This window comes from Gallus gallus, chromosome 1 (assembly GCF_016699485.2).
Source record: "Gallus gallus isolate bGalGal1 chromosome 1, bGalGal1.mat.broiler.GRCg7b, whole genome shotgun sequence".
Classification (NCBI taxonomy): Eukaryota; Metazoa; Chordata; class Aves; order Galliformes; family Phasianidae; genus Gallus; species Gallus gallus.
The window spans coordinates 138,791,388-138,816,435 of record NC_052532.1 but is presented as its reverse complement, the minus strand read 5'-3'; the positions used below and the strand labels follow the sequence as shown (position 1 = coordinate 138,816,435).

The 25,048-nt window shown below is 41.4% G+C and overlaps 1 protein-coding gene across 2 annotated transcripts in view; it reads left to right on the top strand.

Annotated features, from left to right (window-relative positions):
- Window positions 1–9,023, top strand: part of COL4A1 (collagen type IV alpha 1 chain) — a 113,196-nt gene extending 104,173 nt beyond the window's left edge. For both annotated transcript variants that reach the window (XM_046904336.1, NM_001162399.4), the window contains 3 exons: window positions 3,205–3,319; window positions 4,376–4,548; window positions 5,966–9,023. In XM_046904336.1, the coding sequence (XP_046760292.1) occupies window positions 3,205–3,319; window positions 4,376–4,548; window positions 5,966–6,047 (370 nt within the window). In that variant the 3' untranslated portion in view covers window positions 6,048–9,023. The remainder of the gene's footprint in view (window positions 1–3,204; window positions 3,320–4,375; window positions 4,549–5,965) is intronic.
- The last annotated feature ends 16,025 nt before the right edge of the window (window positions 9,024–25,048 follow it).

Here is a 25,048-nt window from a genome sequence, read left to right as displayed (position 1 = left end):
TCAAAGTGTTAATGTATTCAGTTCACACTTTGATAAAGAATGAATTTATTTTGGAGGAAACCCAAACAAATAAGGTAGTCTGTTTTGAGTCTAGTTGAAACAAAAATATTTACTTTGAAATAATGTTTTGCAAAATCTGTGATGTGCTTTGAAGGAGAGAAAGATTTGAATTTAGTCACAACTCCTGTCCAATTCAACTTTTCTTTGTAGCTAGAAACTTTTCAGGGCTCAGTTTTCTTCTGCCTGCAAATGGCAGCATAGTTTATGTTACAATAGACTTCCAGGCTTCTTTTGGACAGGCTACTTGAATACAGCTATTATCATCTGACTTACAGGAAACTGTTGCAAAATCAATAATCTATGTTTTAGTAGATCCAGAGTCTCAGCTAGCATAAACTGTGGCACTTACATTGGACATAAGTGTTCTGTATCAGTCCAACATCCTAAAATTTTGGTCGATATTAAATCTTCAAAACAAATGTCCTGGCATAACATGCGTAGTGCTGAAGGCAGAGGTGTGAGCAGTAGTGTGGTAAACTCTACTGCTGTCATTAGTCAAGAGTCTGACCAAGGGAAGCTCCAGCCTAAAACTTTAATGATAATCAGTAGATCTAAGCATTACTTAGTTCCCATAATTGGTTCTAACCTTTACTAGTTCTTTTTGATCGCTCTTCCTGCCGTATAATGTGTATAGGAATGGAGATTGTCGGCTCTGCTTTCTCAGACTGGTATACATCATGTAAGAGAAGGGACAGTTAAAATTATTAGTAGTAGTAAGAAGTAGAAGTTGTAGTCTTGATATATTGATATGTTCAAAAAACCTATTTGTTCCTACTGTGAAAGATCTCATATTTACTTTTGCATAGTAGAATCCTTTGTGTTTTGTACTTGTTCTCCATACTTGTGGTATAGTGGCAAAAAAAAAAAAAAAAAAAAAAAAAAAAAAAAGTATATTCCTTGAAAATTAGGTGGGCAGATTCTCAAGAGTGACTAGTTTCTGTCGGTCTTGCATCTTTGCTTGTTAACTTAATATGGGTGGAAGGGATCTGACTTGCAGAAAAATTCAAATGACCGATCTTTGAAATTCAAGTTCCTTTTATGCCATCCACGATCAAACACGTGACATTTTGCGCCTTTGACAGCCACTTTTGAAAATCTTGCTCAGTGAAGTACAAACAAGCATTTTGCTTTCTTAGGCATATGAAGTAGCTTTCATACCATTGAAATGTGTATGTATACATGCATATGTTGCATATGTAGGTTGCTCTGAAAGTAATGCCTCCTATTTTTTTCCTTAGAAACTGTAACAGATACAAAGAACACAATAACTCTATTTCATAGAGTACATTCCCAGCTACAAAACATTATTTTTCAACATAGTCATCGCCATTAGCTATGCATTTTATCCAGCAAAGAGCCTGCATGCTGCACTTGTAAAAAAAAATCTGCATGTCCATTTGGAACTTGGCTTGTCTTTCTTGTCGATGTCACTCTGCTGAAATGTATGACCCACTGCCTCACTGTTTGGTCTCCATAAATGCTTTGCAAGCATAAGTGAATGTCAGTGGGTGCCATTTTTTCTGCATAGAAGAAGTCAGTGACATCCCTTTCCTTCATTCACACTTCCATGTCATACACTGTTGTGTCAGAGTGCCCCTCTGCTCCATCTGTCACAGGGCAACAACATTTAATGGAATACTGGTGGGAAGGTTCAGCCTCTACTGCCATGCAACCAACATCTGCCTCTGACACTGTGGGCCAACATAATAAAATGGGAGGCATTACTTTCAGAGAAGTGTTCACTTATTTAGATACGTGAGTTTTTCTCCTTTTATCCATGCCAAAGAGTGAGATAATTGTAATACACCTTTTTTAAAAGCTGCAGAGGATCTAAGAAGACTACTTTTTCAACTTATTTTATTAGCTGAAGTCGTTAAACCAACAGTTTTCCCTGTTCAAATGTTGAAAAGGTGTCAAAGTGTCACTTGTTGCCTTGGGTCATGGGACTTATTTTCATGTAAGACCTTCCACTGAAATACCAGAAACCTCTTGAAGCAGTGGGAGCTCCAGGAATGGAGGCAGCTTTTACATTCTTTTAACTTACTCTTTCATTGATATTTCTCTTAAAATGGCTGTTTTGCTTCTGCACTAAAGATGAAGGCCATAGGTGTGAAAGAAGTCTTAACAAGTCAGAAATAGAAAGCTTTCATCCTGAATTCCTTTCCTTTTGTGCATTTTCTAGAATCCAGCTAAAACTGTTTTTTGCACTTGAGTTTTTTTCACAGCTCTAACAATAGAATTCAGACTATTTACTTGTAGGTATCTGCTTTGAATCATTTTCACCATTGTTTACCGCAGTAGCCAACCTAAGTTGGCTCCTAAGAGTTGTACAAGAAGAAAATGGAGTATATCTATCAAATTCCTTACTACCAGCTATAATATTTTAATTGCCAACTGACTTTGTATTTTCTGTAGATCCCCTGTGAAAACAAGATTAGTCTTTGGGGTATTCAGTGACCTAGCAGTTCTGTGAAAAAATGAATTTACTAAAGTAAAAGAACTGGTGCGACTTTTGAAGAATGTCTTTCAAGTACATTGTTCAGTTACTTTGCTAGAAATCTCTTATGGGAAATATAGATCACAAATAGCAATAAAAGCCACTTTCAAGGAAAACGCACAGGGAAGAGTATGCATCACATTAGGTTGGTGGCGAGTATTTTTGCAAGATCTTTTCCAGAGAGATAACTTTCTCTCTGGAGTTCACTCAGGGCTATGCTCAAGATGATAAATGGCTGCTATTTGTCTCTGATTACAGTAAACCACTTTATAAGTGATACCTGCTGAGTTACAATGTCAGACCATTTGCCTCTGGTGTTCACAACATTGAGTACTTTAAGGGACAGTACAAATGGGACTAGCAAAAGACAAACACATTTAAATATTCAGATAAGAATTTAATTGTTCTGTGCTCTGTGCTCTTAGGCACGGTAATATGAGCAAGACTAAAGTGGTTAAGTGGTCCCTAAGTGCATGAGAAATGAAAAAGAGGCAGGTGTTTTTTTTCTAAATGAAATGGTTTGATCTTTGACGTGTTTTTGAAGGCGACAGTATTTTCTAGTTCAGACGTTCTGAAGGAAGTCCCTTCAGAAAAGAGAGGTTTAGGCCTCACGTGCATGCGTCTCATTCACATCTTGGTCTTTCTAGATGCTCTGTGTGTGAAGCTCCTGCTATGGTAATCGCCGTTCACAGTCAAACAATCCAGATACCACCATGTCCTGAAGGCTGGAGTTCCCTTTGGATTGGTTACTCCTTTGTCATGGTAAGTGCCATGGGGCATACTCCGAGCTGAGAAAAAGCATTTCTTTCACATATTTGATATACACTCCCACTCTGGGAAAGCTAACTATGTATGTCACTTCAGGTCTCAGGAGGGCTTTAGATCTTTGCCCTTTCTGATGACTTGAGAACAATCCAGACTAATTATTAAATGAGAATAACACAACAGCAGTTTGTTGTTCACTTTCTGGTGAATGTACACAGCGCATTCTGTTGTTTACATCTCCAACACGGAATTCAAGTGTGGAATAGATGAGGAAATAAGCATAATTTTCTATGGTCCTTCCACATCTATGTTACAGCAGCCTCCTCAGGCAGTAGCATATCAGTGCCTGTCTTCTTCCCATTTCTTTTGATAGATAAAACTTTATTTTTCAAATAGCATTTTTGATCAGTTATCCACTTTCTTCAGCTGTGTCTATGCTATGAAAATCAATAGGCCCATCGAATAGTCTGAGGAGTCAACCTGTAGTCCACCATAGTGCTTAGTATGCTGTAGGTATCTACAGCCTGTATCAGTGTGCATGTATCTTCTGACCTATATCAATAGTAACTCTCCTGTGCATGCTGGGGGCATGGTCTGAGGAAGAGTGTGGACCCAGAGATGTTAGCACTCCACAGTGGGAAAGAGGCCACTGTGATGTCAGGAAGGAACTGGATTTAGCTAATCAGATATAAACCATTCCAGTCCGTATGCCCTCTGAGCCAGAGTGCTGGCCCTTCCGTTCTACTAGTACAGACATAGTGTGGGTTTTACTGTCAATTCTAAGAGATTTCTGTGCATATAGCTGTCCTGAGGTTCATGTTGGTGATGTGCTTTGCTGCCACTGATTTAGTCAGCCCAGTACCACCTTAGAAGCTCTTCAGCTCCACTATCTTGCTCCTCCTTGAGCAGAGGAATGAAACAACAGACACAACAGAGGATGAGGAGACGATGAAGAGAGACATGTGAAGAAGTATTTTTGCAAGAGAGATAACAGAAATTGTAGCAGGAATGCTGAAAAGTTTCTTTCTCACTGATGGCTTTGCATTTTCCTAGCACACCAGTGCTGGTGCTGAGGGCTCTGGCCAGGCCCTGGCGTCTCCTGGTTCCTGCCTGGAGGAGTTCCGCAGCGCTCCCTTCATTGAATGCCATGGCCGGGGCACCTGCAATTATTATGCAAATGCTTACAGCTTCTGGCTTGCCACTATAGAGAGGAATGAGATGTTCAAGTAAGTTCATGATTTATTTATTGGTTTTTAAGACTCTGTCAAGCCTTGTCACTGAATAACAGAAGTATTGTTTGAGTGTAAAGACATTGTTAAAGTATTGGCTGTGCCCCAGTGTGGTTAGTAGATATAGTTAATGATTTTAATAACAAAAAGGAAAAATTATTATAGCTTTGGGGGGAATTAATGTGTGTGTCTTCCATTAGTGTTTATAGTTTGTCATTTGCGCTTGGTATTTTGCTCTTTGGCATAATCTAACAGTGTTTTAATTTCCACTATGTTTGATTGTATTCACTGAGTCGTAGCTGGGATAGGCTGACATCCTGATTGAAATTAAGTTAGAATATAACATTTCCCCCAGTGGATGTTAGCATGTAATAGAACCACTTGAAATTAGTGCAGGTGTTGAACACGGAGAGGGAGGAAACTAAGTAAGATGAACAGTTATTTACTGCTCTGCAATGGTGGAGGAAGTATGTCTGAATGAAATGCAACTGAAGGGAGAGGTCTTAGGCATTTCTTCAGTACTTCTACGGTTCTAATTTCAGGAATTAAGCAGTAGTAGAATTTGTTCTGGTCTTCTGCACATAACTGTTTTTCAACACAGTCTCATTTCTTCCTTTCAAATTTTATTAGTATGTTAATGTATAGACCAGTTGCCAGGTCTACAAAGCTTACCTGATCAGCAAATGTTCCTCTGGAGTGCAGGCAAGCATCCTCTCCCACAGTGTTCCAGGCTGCCACTCCGAGTACCCTTCATCTGTTCATGTCTTCTGCTCATAGGTGTGACCGTGTCTTAGCCTGTCTCAGTTAAATTGAAGCAGGATGTTGAGCCAGTTCTGACTGTTTGTCTATGAGATAATTGCCAAATAAATAGGTAGAAGGGTTGAGCGCTGTGTCTGATAATAACTGGGGCTGTGATCATCTTATCAGTCAGAAAATCTACTAAAAGAGCCCATGTGCTAACTCTGAGGAGAGCACTGGTTCCCTCAAAAGAAGGAAAGCTGGTCAGAAGAATTTAGAGGAGTCAGCACCAGAATTATTTGTATTCATTGAGTCCTACACAGATCCAAGGTTTTCAGTTTCCTTGCTTAATTATTTTTTTTACTGCCCAAATTTCAGCATGTTTTCAAACTTGTGATTAAGTAGGTAGTGTTTTCTGCTTAAGAAAGCCCTCAGCCTGCAGACAGAACTGAATTCTGAGGTAACTGGATGTGAGCTATGTTTATAAATCATCTTCTGACAGTTTGTGATCAACGTCTGAAAGTGAATATACATGGAAGAAATCAGGGATAACTTCTTGATTCAGCACAGCTTAAAGAGGCATTTGGCTGCGTGCAAAGTTTGCCTTGTCAGTTGAAACCTGACCGTTTGTAGTAACAGTTGTTAATGGGTCTTCTCATTTCTTTATTTTTCGTAGGAAACCGACTCCGTCAACTTTGAAAGCAGGGGATCTGCGCTCCAACGTTAGCCGTTGTCAAGTCTGTATGAGAAATACATAATGACTTTTGAATTTCAACTTATTTCACACAATATGGTGCTATTTGTTTAACAGCAATGAAGCCTAGACATATATCATATGTACCTCATTGTTGTCCAATATGAAAACAGTAAAGTGCCTTTTAGGAACTTGCATAACTAACACACACTGCTTTACTGGCCCTGTCCTTGCTGAAGAAGAAAAGAGACAACAAAGATAAGCTTCAAACGTTGACATGCCAAATGGCACTTTTGATCAAAAAATATATATTTTTTATATAAATGCAATGCACTGATAGAATAAAGAGTCAGCATTCGTCCAGAAAAATGCAAAGGTGCTAGGAGGTATGCAGTTCTGCCTTATACTGTTGGACTCCCCTTTCTCATTCTTGTATTATATATTTAGATTCATTTTTCTTCCCCAGATGAGTTTGTTGTTATCATTATTTAGGTGTCTCAAAATCCCAGACTCTTGTGTATGTACTTATTGTTCCTTATTGTACAAAGCAATACAAATGTAAAAAAAAAAAAAAAAAAAAAAAGAGTTCTGGGATTACAGACTGTGGTTAAGCAACAAGTAACCATCTTTTCAAAGCATAGATTGCCATCCCGCAAACCTTTGCTTCTGTTGTAGTCCTTAGCGCTATTGGTTGTAATGGGACTACACCTGGAAGAGACTTCTGAATCGGTCTCCCAATAGGCAAGTAAGTGTTTCTGCTATGTTGGTACTATGCAGCTTCTTCATGCAGTAGAACAAACTTTCCTGTGGAATAAAGAATGATCCAGCAATGGTCAAGAAAAAAATATATAAATGTGTTAGTAATTTATATAGAGATCAACCATTAGTCTTTGAGTTTATCATTTCAGAAAGAAGCTTACAGAAGTTTTCTTCTTTGCAGTGTCATAAATTCGGTGTTAAATACCATAATATGATGTGAAATGTTCATTTTATATAGGCCATTTCAATTCCAAATTTGCAGAGACTGAACCCAGGTTAATAGCTATTTGTGTTTATTATAGTAAATCCCGCTTTGAGCTTGTAGTCTTTATTCTGTATTTAATATTTTTCAGGGTTTTAAACACTACTCACACACTGAATGACTTGATTTTGAGAAGTATAAGGCCTTCATTTTGTTAATACCGTGCCAAAAAATTCTTTACAGTGGCCTCATTAATATTTCTAAAGAATTTCTATGCAATGACACCAATGTTTGAGCACATCTGCATCCAGAAGTGTTTTACAGACTATCATCATGCAAATACCAAAAGTTTTTTTTTTTTTTACAAATGCCGAGGCCTTTGTGTAATTTCTTAAGTGTGTATTATTTCTTACAAAGTCAAGTTTGTAATAAAACTATTTGTGTAAAAAAAAAAAAAAAAAAAAAGAAGGAAAGAAAAAGTTTTTACTAATTTGTTATTAACGTTCATTTACAGCAGTGAATTAATTTTGAATAAGCCACCAATAAATGCACCAGCTTGATGCAATCACAGGTTATTTTTGTTCTGCACATCTTGCAGATGTTCAAAGCAGCTTCCAAATGGGAAAGTAGGATACTGTACTGACACACCTCAATTGTTACTTGTGAGAACTGGTACTGACAGACAAAGCACGGGTCCTCCGTCTGTTACTGAATGTGTTTGGTGTTAACGTGTTACAGGGATGTTCAACCTTCAGTTTAAGCTCATGGGAAGCAATCAAGTTATACAGTTTGTTTTTTTTTTTTCTTTTAACTCTCCCCTTGAATTTTCCATGAACAAATCAGAAGTAAATTATACAGTATCAAAACCCAAGTGCATGGTATCATTTTGCTTGTAGGCAGTGAAGGTGAATCTTTGCTGTGGTTGTCAGAAGAGGAAATGGGCTGTGCTATCTTTTTTCCATGGCAAAAGCACATGATTTATTAATGCTGTGTATTGTTCTCCCGGATTCATGAGCAGGCTGCTGCTGTTGTTCTGAACTCACTTTCACTGTGATTCCTTGGGAATGTCGGCTGGCCAAATGACTGAGTGCCCCAGAAAAGAAATTGGCTGTTCCCTTTAGTGCTGGTTCTCACTCTCATGAAGGTTCTGACAGTTGATCATTCCATGTATAAATGAGCAGTCCTCACAAGAGCCCTTTACTAGCCTGTAAAGTACAGGCTGTTTCTGTCTAATCAGACTGGAGCAGAGTTTTCCGAAGGCTGCATGTTTCTCAGAGGAAGAGGGGAACATAGGGTGATTCCTCTTGTCTAGGAAGAACTGAGTAGACATTCTCTAACTCAGAGGATCCAAGCTGCCTCTCAGACTTTTTAATTGCGCTCTACAGCTTATCTCCATGTCAGCTAGGGATTTGATTTGCGTGGTTCAAATCAGCTCAGTTGGTTTTATGAAGCCCTGCATGTAAGTTTAGATCAAGAAAACAATGCCTTTTGCTCATAGAGGGACTGCTGGTGGCAGTGTCCTAACCTCTGGTTTCTTGAGGAGGAGTAGTTTGAAAACAAGGTCCTTTGGGGGGAAAAAACACCCAACAACCTATTTGAACTCTAGTTTTATGTCTTCTTCAGTAATAAGAATTCATTCCAAAACCTGTAGCTCATAATATAATCTAACCCTTTACCATGGTAGAAATATTGTTTCTAAAGTCAGTGATTTCATTTGTCAGTGTTACTGAATGCATGTCAGGTCTCTTGAAGATGTCACGCAGGCTGAGTTTGGTGCCCTGAGTATGGAGAGCCCGTGTAGTAAAGTAGCACAGGTGTGAAACCCTTTCTTATTTTCAGAAGTCTGTAATCATCCCACAGTCGGCCATTTGGCTCCAGCGTTGTCACTTCAGTACAGTTGTGTCCACTGTGTGAACAGGCAACTGCAAGCACATCCTTTCTAAAACTGTCTTACGTAAGCTTCATTTGAAGGAAAAAGCTTTCCTAAAGCAGCGCGGCTTGTTTAGTAGGCCTGACTGTTTTTGAATGCAGTACTTGAAGAGTAACTTTCATGACCCGAATAAATACATTTCTAAAACAGCAGGTGGTGCCCTTGCTCTTTTTATGGTAAGATTGATTGTAACTACTTCAAACTAACAAATGCTGTGTTCTCTAACCCACTAACAGGTGCAGCGGGGTGTCAGGGCTCTGTGTTCCTGAGTGTCTCTATGCAGACACGTTTGAGTCATCAGCACTTTTCTTTTCCAAATGGGAACAGAGCAGCGTTCAGTAAAAACCAACCAACTACCCCAAACAGATTCTGTACATAGACAAAATAATCATACAAGGTAATGAAGTAATGCAATGTATGATCTCTTAGCCTGTGCATTTTTTTTTTTTCTGCCAGATGTACATTCAATTTAAATATATATATATTTTTCATTTTCTTAGTGGTGATGTCCTTGACAAAATACACTGTGTTGGGTTTTGTTGCTTCCCCCCCCTGCCCCCATCCTGTGAAGCAGGTCTTCTGAAAACAGTATCCTTTTGTTAGGCTCCCCAAAATTATATTTAAGCTGTATCTTTCTATGCCTGAAATCAAAAACCTCTGACTTTCTGAGGGTTTCTTTTCCACCTTTCATGTTTTGGCAGTAATCTACACTAAATACACAGGACAAGGTACAAACATCTGTAATGCACAAAGCATTTGGGTCCCAGGAGATCCAGTAGGCAGAAAATATGGCACACGGCACAAGGAAACGCTCCTGATAATTTGAAATCACAGGTGTCTTGGTATCTCCCTACAGGGAAACTGTGGTGCCCCATCCCTGGAGGCGCTCAAGGCCAGGTTGGATGGGGCCCTGGGCAGCCTGAGCTGGTGGGGGGCAGCCCTGCCCGTGGCAGGGGTTGGGTCTGGGTGGGCTTTGAGATCCCTTCCAACCCTCGCTGTTCTGTGTTTCAATGAACCTATGATTCTGTGCTCTCTGTTATTTGGTCTGCTAATGGGGGTTGTCAGATCATGTCTGCACTGTGGCATTCAGGTGGAATTTAGCAGCGTTTTTGTTGACGCTGCAGTGGAGTTACCTCTGTCTTTGCTGTTCACATAGCAGCTATGGCGTGCTGCCAGTGCATTTCTACTTATTCATACAGAAATAATCTTTCCTATGAAGTTCACATTCTGAATAAGATAACACAGTGAGAAAATGAGACCAGAGCAGATGCTTAAATGCATACATCATCCTCAGGCTAATGCTGGGACCGGTGGGGGACTAGAATACAGTTAATCATTATTAAGAAAAGAAGTATCCAGTGGCCACATGGATGCATTCAGCCTCTCTGTTTTCAGATTGAAGTAAGAGAATGGAGAAGAAGAAATTATTCCATCCATTTCTTATAGTATGGTTTATTTAATATGACCTCAATATTACTTGTAAATTTGTAATACTGGGAGGATCAGTACAGTCTGACTATAAATCAAAATAATATTCGGAGGTTATTACAGAATCATAGAATTGTAGATTTTGGAAGGGACCTCTTGGAATAATCAAGTCCAACACCGTATTGCTAACAGCTGAGTGAGAAGCACATGTTCCCTGTGAAAGATGCGCTAGCAATCAGAAAAACATCAAAATAAAAGTGTACGCTTTAAAATAATTCAGGGAAACGAGAGAAATTGCCTACAAAAAATGCAAGGAAAGAGTTTGTGGTCTGGTTATTTATTTTGAGCCAAGAATGTGCTTGCTGTGTTGCTTAAAGTGTTGGTACCTATGGGGTAATGAATCAGTAATAGTGCTCGTGAGCCCGGTAATACTTCCTATGGTAAAGTTACTTCACCCAGCTGGGATTTCCAACGCCACCTCTCGTCTTCACCTCCCACCATAAAAGGATATTCTTTGTGCTGAATATTCTTTCTTAGATGCAATGTTGATTTCTAAATGTATATTCCTTCTCATTGTCTTCAACCCAAGGAGAACAGAGCATAGCGTTTTTGTAAACAAACGAAAGATTTACAAATGCCTCAATGTTTTGGTTTCACATATGCTAGAAAGCTGCCTTTATTTTCTCCTAGCTCTATGCAGTCAGCTGTATTTATTATAATTGGTGTGCAGAGGACAGAAGATCTGACAGAGTGAAAGTTATAGATGGAACACGATCATCTGATGCTCTGTCAACTTCTGTCTCGTCTAAGAAAACATGTTGCACTTCATGCAGAATTGTGGCAGGCTTCGTTTGTCATCTCAGCTGCATGAAGTATGATTTACACCGTAGTAAATAAGCATGTACAATGGCCCGGGTGGGGGAGAAAGCCCTTGTAGAGCAGTTTAAAGAGCTCTGATCAAACCTCTTTATTATTCTTAGTGCACTGCTTTTATACTGGTATAATTCACTGTATTCTTTCTCTAGAATATCCCTCCCAGGCTTTTGCCATGGTGGTTATTTCTCACTGCCAGATCTTGGAGGGAGTTCAAAGTGGAGAGTGCTGGCAGATGCCCAGCACCAAAGCTTTTCTGATCTCTGTGAGCATCATGGTGAGCAGTGGAAGATGCTGCCCTCTTCTTATTTCCTCTAAATAATTACAGCAGCGTGTTTTCCAGACTAACTTTGGAAATGAACCTATTTGCAAGACATGATCAAAGTGGCAATCAGATCGCGGGGACTTGAAAAGCAACCACGAGTCAGTTGTCAAGAATTGTTTCTGTGTACCCCCTTTAAAAATATTTCTGGGAATTCCCACACTATCTGTGATGCCCAGGCACTGGCTCCCAGGCAAGTCACAATGAGTAAGGCTTTATGTTTGTGTAGAGATCTACTGCCTGTTACCACAGCATGAAACATGTTCTGCAGCATCTGCATGACTTTGGGACTGAGGACACAGATGGGTAAGAAGGTGCGTACCTGGTGAAAGCGAATGATGGCTCTTGGTAGCACAACAAGCTCATCTGGGAATGAAAAGCTGGCTTCCTCTCGTTTTCAAACAGATGAGATTTTTCCCCATCCCTGGAGGTGCTCAAGGCCAGGTTGGATGGGGCCCTGGGCAGCCTGAGCTGGTGGGGGGCAGCCCTGCCTATGGGTGGGCTTTGGTGTCTCTTCCAACCCAAACCATTCTGTGATTCTGTGATTTTTCACACATTTTCTGGCCACTCTTGATCAGCACTTGGGGACTGTCATCTGTCACTGATCACAAGTGCTTGTAACACTGTCCCAGCCTTTCCGTGTTGTCCCTGCACTAAGAAAAGCAGTTAGCCCAAGGCAATGAGTGATGCACCCTGTCTTATTCTCAGCCTCCCTTTGCCAATAATAAACACAAAAAAGGAAGAGGAGTGCTGGCATTCCAATAAAAAGAAGCTGCAGCTCTCCTCCTCTGCTCTGAGATAAACATTTCTTCAGGGAAAGATGGTGAACTCTCTCATTTGGGAGGGAAGAAACCTGCAATGTCAGTGTGAGAAAATGCTCTGTCTGGATGATGTATTTGCATTATAACTACAGTAGCTTGGCGTAAGAAAGGCAGTATCTGAAACGCTATAATCACCTATAGCTGTAGGGTTAAGATAGGGGTTTCTTAACAGGATCAAATAGGCTGAGTAGACTCTATAAACACAACCATATGCATCTGAAATAAAAGTCATGTGCTGATGCCAGTGATGACCATGATGGCTAGTGGTGAAAACCGGATGTACAGAGATACAAAGAGAATCATTGAAATTCTGCCCAGATGAGGTGCCCTGGTGCACCTGTGAGCTTTCAGCTACAGCCACTCACCTTTTCAGAAAACTGAAAAATGGTCAAAGCCTAGGATTCTGAAATGACATTTGTGTCAGCATCTGGGAGCTGTAGCCAAGTGCTTGATTTGCTGATAGGAAAAATCAGAGCTCTTCTAAGTAACTTTAGTACCAACGCTGTTTTTTCCTGGTCTATTATGGTCAGAGAAACCTAGCCAACACACGTAAATTAACAACTGCTAATAAGTAGATTTCTTTTCAGGAACACAAAGTACAGTGGAAATTTTTAACTTCTTTTCTTCCAAGCAAATTGCAGAGGATCACAGAGAGAGGGGGAGAGGTTTTGTAGTTGTTTGTTTGCTTTTGCGAGGCACAGAACATGACCCCTCAGGAATGTGTAGGAGAGGAAATGAAAAGCAGACGTGGGAAGCTGAAAAAGCAGCACTTCTCCTCTATCATTAAGTGTATAATAAGGTAGATTACATCAGTTGTTGGCCTAGTCTCCCTGGTGAACAGGTGTCATAGCTACAGTACTGTCTAATCAAATATTAACTCCTCATGTGGCAGCAAGTGCTAAGCGAAGGCACGTGTAAGATCATCTGCCTCCGTTTCCACGCAGCCCACTCTTCCGTGGGATACTGGGCTTCCATAAAGGACATTCTTGTCGTGTTTATGGAGTGAATCAAATTTAGTATGGTTGTATAGACTCGTGACAACCAATTTTTTTCCACTTCCTGTAGGAAAGTGCATTGGATACGAACATATGAACAGCCACAAATGCAGAAATGTTCTAAAAGAAACCCATAGGACTTTAGAAGTAGGAGCTTTTTGATGCATTGTTTACGACAGCAAGTAAATACCATTGCTCTCATTTTACAAGCAGGAAAACAAAGATGGAGTGACGTTTAGTAAGGAAGGAAAAAAGTCAGTCTTGTAACTCCTGGGCCAGGTCTGCCCCTGCTGGATCATGCCCTGCCACAAACTGTCTGGCACTGCTGAGTAGTGGAGAAAAAAAAAAAGAGTTTTTGCACTTTCAGCTGCACATGTTAGTCTTCTTTATACAACTTACATAGAATACAAATAGCTGCAGCAGTTACACCAGGATCAGATGCACAGGTATTGTATGTAGGATGTCAAATAACTCAAGTCCTTTTGTGTCCCCATCACTTTCCTAGAGGAGAAGAAAATCGCTGAAGTATGTATTCAAAGTAAAACCTCCAAAGCAAACCAATGATAGGTGAAATGAGGCAAGAAATATACATATATACATAGATAAAGCAAAGAAAGACAGCATATTACTTATTCTTTTTTTCTTCGGGCTCCAAAAAGAGTCAATATTGAAGAAGAAGCAATAGCTGGAAGAGGATGCTCTGGGTGAACAACGTGAGGTAAGGACTGCTACCAGTGCCCTTCTTGATCCATGCTAGCACTTCTTGTTCTGTGATAAGAAGTGTGAAACTCCTACACACAGTTTGAAGGAAGGGACTAAGAAATATTCCTGTTTAATAGAAAAGGGACTTCACACAGTGGGTATACACTGACCATAAAAAAATGATTCTGGAGGCTCCATTATAACTATCAATGAAGGGAGATTTGGAGTTGTTTGATTCGTTGGTTGGGTTTTGTTTGTTTGTTTGTTTGTTTCACTAAAAATGTAGGTGCAGAAGTATATTAAGATTTGATAAAGTTACCCAGTCATTTGATGGGAGCGCTTGGGCTGGCAAGACTGAAGAACTGAGGCATGTTCCAAGTTGTGTTATCACTTACTGAAAACAGAAGCACATCTGCTGTCCATATCTGTAGTTTCCTATGATCAGATATTTTCTTCTAATGTTCTAATGGGATCCTTATTATGGATAACATATACACGTGTTATCAACAATTATTTTACATCTAAGAACCATTATCCCCTCTTCTGTACTACTCGTCCAAAACATTATTAAAATTCAGCTGACAGAAGGAAAAACCTGATGTGTAAGAGTTCAGGAGTCCTGTTCTATGGTTTTTTATTCCCCAAAGGAAGGTGGGAGCTTTGCCAAGAGCTGGAGAGATCTAGGTGTGAATTTTAGCTCTGACTCAGCTTCACCTTGAATGGAGACCCAGTTGCAGGCTGTTCCCTCTCCTTCTCACTTCTTTCTGGAAAGATGCCCAGAGGCACAGGAAAGGGCTCTGGCAGGTCTGTGAGCAGGGTGCTCGGTCACGTGGATGCACCGCAGGGTGAATTTGCTCTGGGAGTGGGGCCTGGCCAAGGTGTGCGGCCTACAGGTGCAACAGCCACCCACCCCGCGGTGCACATACAGCCAGCCTCATCCCAACCTTCTTCTGGTTGGTGGGAGCACAGCTGGAGAGGCATGAGTGCCCTGAAAAATCTCTGCTGAGATTTTTAAAAAGATACGTCCATAGGAAGCTCTGCTAGGGCACCTGTTGGTGGTAAATCCAACATGAGAACAACTGAGTCTGTTTCCTTCATCCTCTACTGCATCAGCTGCAGCATCCCGTGGGTGCCGTACAGGGACAGAACCAGGGAGGGAGGCAAGGCTCCTTGAACTCAGCCTTCTGAAAATGAGACCAGTAAGCACTTGTCATTGGCTTTTATTAACACAAAATATTGTAGCGAGCTCTTGTCATTCTAAGTATTGTGGGGAAAACAAGGCATTCATCTGCCTTCTCTGTCAATTTTCATAGCTCCTGAGACTAATCTTTCCTGTCAGGTAGTTGGATCACTTGTTCCTCCTTGCAGCTGACAGCCTTCTTATGTTTGGTATTGGAGGCACAGCCTCACGCTGCAAAGAATCACAGAATCACCAAGTTTGGAAAAGACCCCCAGGATCACCCAGTCCAACCATCCACCCATCACCAGTAGTTCTCAGTAAACCATGTCCCTCAACACAATGTCCAAACGCCCCCTGAACACCTCCAGGGTCGGCGACTCCACCACCTCTCTGGGCAGCCCATTCCAGTGCCTGACCACCCTTTCAGATTAGTATTTCCTAACGTCCAGCCTGAACCTTCCCTGGCGCAGCTTGAAGCCAAGAGCATCCTACATATTTTAATTGCTCCCTAGAATCACTCACCTTCCAAAAGCTGCACAGTGCTGCACTGAAAAGCACAGGGAGGACAGCACCGTGTCTCCAGGATTAGTATTCTCCAGTGGATGTGCTGACAGAAATGTAGTGCCCTTAGCAAAAGGCACCAAGAGCAGGCTGTGCTACAATGCCTGTGAACCCGTGGTCCTTCCTTGCATTCCATACTCAGCATCTCCTGTGAGTTGATCTAGATTTTAATGTTCTAAACCAGCAATATTGTTGGTGGGTCCTGGGGGGCTGCTTACAAAGGAAGAAACACAGAACAGGGCCATTCTCTTGTTTTCACGGGGAGAAGTGGGGACTCATTACCAGCAGAGATTCTGCAGCAGTGAACTTGCCCTGGTGGGACAGGTTTAAGCACTTAATCCTTTTGTTGCTCCTGTTATGACAATTCCTAGAATATGGCAGCACTAACAGGATGTTTTTCGTAGAGATTAAGAAGGATTATTCATTTTAGTGACTCATCTCCAGCCAGTCCATTGTTGAAACTGTGGCTGGTTGTACAAACAGTGTGTTGTACTGATGAAAGGAAAGCACGAGGGAGAGACCTGCTGCTTTCCTGCCACCATCTAGTCTGAGCTTTGCTCTCCATTATCTATGCAGCAGTTAAAAATCTCAGCAAACTCTCTTTGGTGTGTCCCATGTATTGCCCCAAGCATCTGTCTCTTGCTGTCCTTCATGGGCTTCTCAGAGACAAACCCACAATGCCAGGCGATGTCTGCTCCCCAGTTTTGTTTCAGTGCTGTAGAGTCAGTGTGCCAACACTATGGACACACCTCTGCCAGTACTGCTGGGAAGTTCGTGCTGTCAGTGGGAGGGCCCAAGAATATTTTCTGTAAGAGAAGAAATCCTCTCTTGACAAAGTGACAGGAGGAGTAGAGTATCAAGATACTTTGGTTTCCTATGGCTAGGTGGGGATTATAGTGCTGAGCGAGACTTTCTTTTCCAATGTTCCTCTGCTACATATACAGAAAGTTTGCCCCTTTCCTAAGGACAAAGTATAAACTTCTGATTGAATTCATTTCCTGTCCTCTGAGTCTGCTTGGGTTAGGTTTAAATAGTGAGGGCAAACAACAAAAGCCTTTGCTTTAAGAGCAAACAGCCCAGCTCGGAGTGCCTCTGTTAATACTTCCTGGCACAAGTGAACAGCTTCCTACTTTTTCCTTATCTCCAAGGGTTTCTCTGTGAAAAGGTTGCCACTTAAAGGTTTCCTAGTTGGCAAAGTCACTGCCTTTCTAAGAACTGCTTCAAGACTTACAGTTATGCAAGTCTTCTTCTGGCTTGTCACACACTGCTTCATGGCCATGAACTGCAAGAAGGATTTTATTTTTTTATTTTTTTTTTAATCATAATAAATGCATCTATTTGAGATAACATTTTAGGAGACGTTCTCTAAGTAGCTAATTGCACCCAGCAACCAAAGTAATTTTCTCACAGTGCTCATTTTACCATCATGAAAAAAAAACACCTCTTGGATGAATAATTTTTCTGTTAAGCACGAAGTATGAGTTCTCTTGACATCACTGACATGGTACAAGCTGCCATCTGCGTGTCCTGAAAAAGCACCTGGCTTGCTTCCTTACCTGCTGCTCTGTCCTTTCTTGATGACCACATCGAGGCATATTGTACACACAAAAACATCACCAAATGCCAAGTTTCTGACCTTACATAATGACATTTTGCAATACAATTGATCAGCCTTGTTTCACAGGTGGAGGAGAGAAAGCAAAGATTTTTATATTTAAAGGGAGCTTAGAAAGAAAATAGAGACTGACTTTTTACACAATAAGCTGAGGTGTTAGGACGAGGGGGAATGGTTTCGAATTATAAGAGGGGAAATTTAGGTCATATGTTAGATGGAAATTCTTTACTCAGAGGGCAGTGAGGCGCTGGCACAGCTGCCCAGAGAAGCTGTGATGCCCCATCCCTGCAGGCACTCAAGGCCAGGTTGGATGGGGCCCTGGGCAGCCTGAGCTGGTGGGAGGCAGCCCTGCCCACAGTATGGGGTGGGGCTGGGTAGGCTTTAAGTTCAGTCCAGTCCAGTCCAAACCATTCTGTGATTCTATGAAGATGGCACAGGCTAGGAGAAGAGGTAAAGCCCAGCTCCCTCACACATGCAGTGCACAATCTGAGGCCGTGTCCACAACACCCACTGTTGTCCTTGTGCCCATAGTTACTGCCAGACTTTTACAGTTGTGTAAAAATATTCTTTCCAAAACACTGAGGCACATTAAGAGATCATAGGATAATTCTACAGTTATATCATGATTCAGTGCTGGTAAAGTGCTTGATCTTACATGTGTTATTGGATACATTTCTATGCGTAGGTCACTGAGACTACATTAGGAATGCAGTGAAACTTGTCATTCAAATTAGCTGCTAGTGGTAATTAATTCACAATGCACTGCATGCAGTTATGTGTCTCACACTGGTGTATGGCCATAAGAAAGGTGATTTTCTAATGAGTTGAACACCGGAACCTTCTTAGATGGGATTGTGATCCTCAGATACTTTCAGATGAACGTGAGGAGGCCTTGGGTACTGCAGGAGAATTGCCAAGTCACAGCCTGAGTCAATGATTGAGCACCAGGTCAGAAGGCATGGCTAACCCAGGGGGCTCAGGTGCAAGCAATGCACCTGAGTGAGTGGAAGGGGTAGAGCCAGGGTCCTCCCCTCCTCACCCTCATTTAAGGGTGAGCAGCCAAGGGAGTAGTGTTTCTGTGAATAGAGGTTGTGTTTCTCTTGAGCTGTTGCTGGCTGTTGGAAGGAGTGAGGTAGTTTTTCTTCTTTGTTGTCTTCTATTGGTCCATGATGCTTGAATCCCAGTGGAAAACACTATTATTGCCTTCTTTTGCCTCATGGATACCAAAGAAAAAAGTGGGTGACATTGCTAGCTATCAACTGGCCTGTTTTCTTTCTTTGTGGCAGCTTCCTGAGGTTCCTGCTGTACTGTTTGCTCTCTTGGGATCCGAAAGGCCCCAAGCTGTTTCAGCACTCACTACAACACCAAGCGGTGTGCCTTATAATCAAGTGGCAAGAAGGCATTTCAATTGGTGCAGTTGCCAGAAAGCTCATAGGTCAGTTTAAGTCTTTATCATGAATTTGTGAGTTTTTTTTCCTAAGATAAACTGAAGCAAGGTTTACAAACTGTAATGAAAAAAAAAAAAAGAAGTATTATTTAGCAATGTTAGAGCAAGCGGACTTTTTCTAGAAAGGGATGTATTTTGCAGCAAATTGTTCACAGACTATGGCTGATGGCTTAATTTCCATTTCTTTCAGTGAACAATAGGATACATGGCCAGCTGGGATTTACTAGACACTTCCAAAACATCGTTATTTCCAGTTTGAAATGCTATCCACTGTGAAGTCAAATCCCTGCAGTGAGACTGCTGAGACTTTACTCTCTGCCAGAGTAAAGGCGCTGCCCTGATCGCATGTAGTCCAACTGGAGCCATGTCTGGGAGAGGAAACCGAGCAGAGACAGGGCGGGCTGGAAACTCTGTCCCTGGTCATTGTGTTCACAGCTGCTATAAAAAGACTTGAGTCAATCATGAATTTTGTCAGAACATTCTAATACAGATAGAAGGAGAAGGTCACTTTGAAAATAGCTCCTATTTATTTGTCTGTCGTTGCTCATAAGAAATTATGTACGTGCACCAGATGCTAGATTGGCTGTGCCCTTTGTTCATAACACAGGCAATTAAAACAAAAAAGAATGCCCAAGTGGTATAGTTTTAATAATCTTGAAGATTAGCTACTAATCCCAAACCAGAATTAATTTTCCATCAGAATGACTTGTAGATCTGTCGCTATAAATCTTGCCTAGTGAAGTCCATTACCCCAAAGAATGTTCATGGACTGCAGGAAAAAGCCAGTATCAGTGATGGAAAAAATAAAGATAAGACACTGTCTGGAACGTGCTACGTTGGTGACTTGTAGGTGTCAGCACACTAAACATAGCTCTACTTCTATTCTTTTCTACAAAGTGAATAGCTTTGAGAAAGTAAATATCCATCCACCATCATTTCTATTTACTTTCTGTTAGAATCATAGAATCCTTAGAGTTGGAAGGGACCTTTAAAGGTCATCTAGTCCAACTCCCCTGCAATGAACAGGGACACCTACAGCTAGACCACGATGTTCAGTGCCCTGTTCAGTCTGACCTGGAATGTCTCTAAATGAACATGTTTTGTGATTCCACAATTCTGATGAACAATACTAGGCAGTGGAGCATGAATAATATTCCTCCTGTTGAGATGCTATTCTCATCCCGTTTTGTGCTTGTAATAAATCCTGGCTGGGCACCAGACATGTACATCTTGACCACTGGCATAAATTAGTGTACAATTGGTTGACTCAAAATTGCTTAGATATAGGAGAGACCATTGCTCTTTCTTGTTGATTTTTAACTGTAAATGGTAACTTTATCAACACAGTGTGGATGACTGTATTCCAATGCTCCCTCTCAAGAGAGCCCAGCTAAGAGTTGTGGTTTTTTTCTCAGTCACCACAGTTCACCATCAGTATTTCTTGCAGACTTGAGCGTGACTTAAAGAGTACATTTTGTTTCTAATGTGGTGTTCTTTCTTTAAAGCTGTGTTATCATTTTAAATTTCATTGGACATTCGCTATGACTGGTGACATTTCTGTGATTCCTGCAGCTTTCTTTACCTCCTTTCTTTTCCATGTTATCACCAATCATCACTGATATTTTTTGTTCCTGCCAAGATTTTAAACATTTATTTTAAGACTTTCTTTATTACTCTGCACCTTTTAAAAAATCCATTGCACTGATCACAGCTATTCAGCCAGTTTCTTATTCGGCATCTAAGAAGTAGTTCTTGAACATTTCCAGGTGTGCTTTTATAAAACATCATCTCACTTTAAAAATACTTACCGGTCTACTGCGTTGCCAATTAGTCTAAGCATTAAAAAATGGCTCTTCAAATGTTTGAAAAAATGTATTTGTCAGTACCAGTACTGAAGTCAACTAAATTTGACCAGGGCATGATTACTAATGTACAGGAAAGCCTAAATCAGCAGTTATTTTTTTTTGTTGTTGTTCATCAAGATGAGCTCTAACATGGCAACTCTCTTGTCATCACAGTCTGTAAGTGTCCTAAGGACTCTGTAGTTACCACACCCAGCTCTCCACGCAGATGTTGCTGATACCAGTTCTCAAAGATTTTTCAGTCTCCCATAAAAAATGTCTGATGTTGCCACCTAAAATGTGAAGCCTTTCTTCTGAGCACTCCTAAATTAGGTCCTACAGCAAAGGTAACGCATAGATACTGCCTTCAGAGATCACTTCCAATCCCAACTTACTAATCGTACCTACAAGTTACTCAGATGTGCTCTCAACACTTTAGTAAACACTTTTTTAGTATTGTCTGTGCTTACTGCTTCTAATTTTTCCCAACACTTATTATCTTTTGACTGCTTCTCACTGAGCACATTGTAAACAGAATATGGAAGGCTGCATGTTTCCAAGGCCTCTGAACTTTGACAGTATTACTTTTTGTTTGTAGAACTGGGTTTCAGGTTCTGAAGCAGTGTCTGACACTTTTGTAGTCAGTGAGTGGGATCCCGTAGATGTGGCTTTAGACCATAGCTCTGGTGCTGCTGCCTTTCTCAGCCCCTAATTCCCGAGATACTTTTCCTTGTTAGCTGGAGGAGCTCTGCTTTCTGGATACATGTAGAGCTGAAACTGTGAAAGAGGGTAATTGAAGAGACAGGAATGGAAAGTATAGCACTCTGAAAAATAAAAGATTCTGTGAAGCCCCTCCAAGTTTGATCTCACTCTCCTGGTTTATCCTTGGTTTGATCAGCACTCTTGCACCATGTTGTCATTCCTTCCCCAGCATGATTTTCTGGCCAGTCTTTATCTTTTCCTTACAGGACTGGTGTCCAGGTTGCAAAACCCATGGCTCCTTTCCTCATCAGCTTTGTAGGAAAAAAAAAAAAACACACAAAAAAAAACACATTGCAAGACACGGAACCATCATTCCTGTGTGGGGGCAGCATGTTTTGATGGCCCTTGACATCTTTGCACCCATCCCAGCTGCATCCTTCCCACCAGGGTGTGCGGTACTGCTGTTTCTGCTCCACTTCCCACTAGCCACTTCAACCCACAGCTGGAGAAACTGCCTTCTCAGCACTCTTAAATGCTCTAATAAGAAAAACCTAGCATGTGTAGTTAATCATTGATCTTTATTTTTATTAACCTGCTGCTAGAGGTTCAGAATAGGAGACTCCTGAGTCTTCTGAGGAATATGGAGGCAGGGGAAAGGTGTGCTCTCTCCATTACTGACTGCGTTCCAGCCACTGACACATCACTGGGCGTCAACCACAGCAACTATAGGAACTGCTGTAATTTGAGGCCATTTTTCAAGGATTTTCCACTGGCTCCAGATCCTCCAGACTTATGAGCTCTGCAGTTGTTCCCCATTCCACCTTGGAAACTTCTGAACTGCCTTGTGAAAACAGTCACCTATTTTGGCCCCGGCCTATCCTTCCTGGTTAGAATCAGCCCTCTGAGGCTCATGCAAGTTCCCTAAATGCTGCTTGATTACAGGGGAATATGCAAGAGGGATGCCAAATGGACCCCTTCCAGTTTCCTGTACATATATAAAATCATAGAATCATTAAGGTTGGAAAAGACCACTAAGGTCATTTAGTCCAACTGCCATGGTATGCATGGTACACTGGATGTAGTATACATGGATGCCTATGGATATGTGTATGTATCTTTATCTGATCTCAGTTGCAGGCTGCACCTGTCCTTTAGGGAGATAAGGCAGCCCCCATTTAGGAAGCTGAGCTCTGCCCTGCTGAGGGAAAACATCATGGATTGGAGTGGGGTTAACGGAAAAGGAGCTCTCACACAGGCACCATCCAGCTGTGTGCAGCTAGAGATTCCAAGTTTTCTGAGCTTTTAGTCAAGATTGCACAGATACCTGTGATTATTAAGCAAGGATATGATAGGTGAGAAAAGCATGAAGAGGTGGCAGTACCGCTGCGCTTAGAAGGTTTCTCAAAGATTTCAAACTATTGAAGGGAAGCTCCTAGGGAAGCTCCTACCACCCCGTTGGGCCTATTTTCTTACATATCCTAAATGTGCGGGTTCATTAGGAAAAGAAATATTGGCAAAGTTATAAATAACTTAGAGCAGCTGATTAACCAAGAGAAAGAGAATAGATGAACTCAAAGACCATTAAGCTCTGCTAGCATTCGTCTTCACACTGACAAGAGGTAACCTGCACAGCTGAGCTGCCTGCCTGGGATTAGACATGTACTAAGGAAGGATGTGTCTCTAACGGACATATCTACACCAAAAGGTGAAATTTGAAGTTATCCCTACATATTTCTCAGAATTTCACACTAACTCAAAAACAACTATATAAAGTTACTTTTTCAGCCCCGGTGAAAATCTAATGGCTGTTAAATGCAGTAGCGTGGTAGTCCTAAAACCCCAAGATCCATTTTGTTTGGGTCATTCCTGTTTAATCAGAGTTTTTATCAAGTGAATTAAGCTATACCTTTAAGAATCACTGAAACTCTTTGTCCTGCACCCTGCAGAAGCTCACGTTACACAATGCTGTTCGTTACCTAGATGCTAGACAAAGCAGGCCTCTGTCCCGGCCCTTGGCTCACAGTGCCTTCTGAAAAAACACATACTGTCTGGGAACAAAATACTACCTGCACGAAATACCCGGAGTGGCAGAATGAGTAGCTAGAGAAAAAATAAAAATAAGCACCAATAGAGTTGAAATTTCCTGGAAATTTGGAAAGCAAATGTCTCGAACAGTGCTTCATTTTGTATTTTTATTTTGCACTGACGAATCTGCTAAATTTTGTCACATGTGCCAAATATAAAAGCCAAGTGAAGTGAAGGAGCCCATGCTGATGTCATAGAAAGAAATCAGCATGCTGAGGCAATGGAGACAGATTTGCTTGTTAAAGAGCATAGGACTGGAAAAAGTCTCAGGATCTTTATTATGCTGGATGGAAAAAAATTCTGTGCTCATGTACTTGTTGTAAAATCCTGTTGTTGCTGCAAAGGTATCACCTTACTAAAAAACACTACTAAAAGAGGTGACACGTCTCTGCGCACCTTGCTCTGGGTGTTGCTCGTAGAGCAGAGGTTGGGCCAGGTGGGCCCAGAGGGCCCTGTCCGCCTCAACCAGTCTGTGAGTCTGTGACTCTGTGAATCACATCTGCTTTTGCTTGACAAGTGATTTTACTAAGTTCTAGGTGCAACTTGGACCTGGTACTTTCCCTAGCATGAGTTCCATGGGTCTGTGCAGCTGTTCAACAGGGCACAGTCTAATGGGCATGATGAAGAAGATCATGGGTTTACACAAACAAATTTAACTTGGTAGAAGGTGGATCATGGTAATAAAATGCTGATTGGAAAAGACAGGATGGTCAGGTTCTATACAGAATCACCAAAAATGATACCTATGAAGATGGACTGTTCCTTTCTACTACTTTAAAAGAAATGGGAATGGTTGCAGCATGAAAAACAGATGTCTCATTCACAGTGAGCCTGGAGACATATGACGAGAGAGTAGATTTAAGACAAAAATTCAGTAGATATCCCTTCTCTGCTGTTTGAACATAGGTTTGATCATGCAGTGAGCCCAAACTTGATTCATTTCCACTCTGTGGGCTGAAGACAAACTGCAGGATGAGGTGCTTAGGCCTGGCTTAACTGAGTTTAGGTTTGAATTTATTCTTTTCACTTGACCCATTGTTACTGAATAAGGCTCTTTAGCGCCAGTCTAGGAAACACTGGAGGGAGCAAAGGAGGCAAGAGGAAATGACAAAAGATGCAAGGAAATGTCCTCAAGTATACCAGGGGAGGATAAGACTGGATATTGGGAAAACTTCATTCACAGATTGTGATTAGACATTGGAGTGGGCTGCCCAGGGAGGTGGTGGAATTGCTTTCTCTGGAGGTGTTTAAGAGACGTGTGGATGCAGTACTTAGAATCACAGAGTCATCAAATCGTGGAATCGCAGAACAGCTCAGGTTGGAATGGAACTTAAAGACCATCTAGTTCCAAACCCATGCCATGGCAGGGCTGCCTCCCACCAGCTCAGGCTGCCCAGGGCCCCATCCAACCTGGCCTTGAGTACCTCCAGGGATGGGGCACCACAGCTTCTCTGGGCAGCTGTGCCTGCTCCTCACCACCCTCTGAGTAAAAAGCTTCCTTCTAATACTTAATCTAAATTACCCCTCTTTTTGTTTAAAATCATCCCCCCTTGTTTTATCACTATCAGACTGTGTAAAAAATTGGTCTCCTTCCTGTTTATA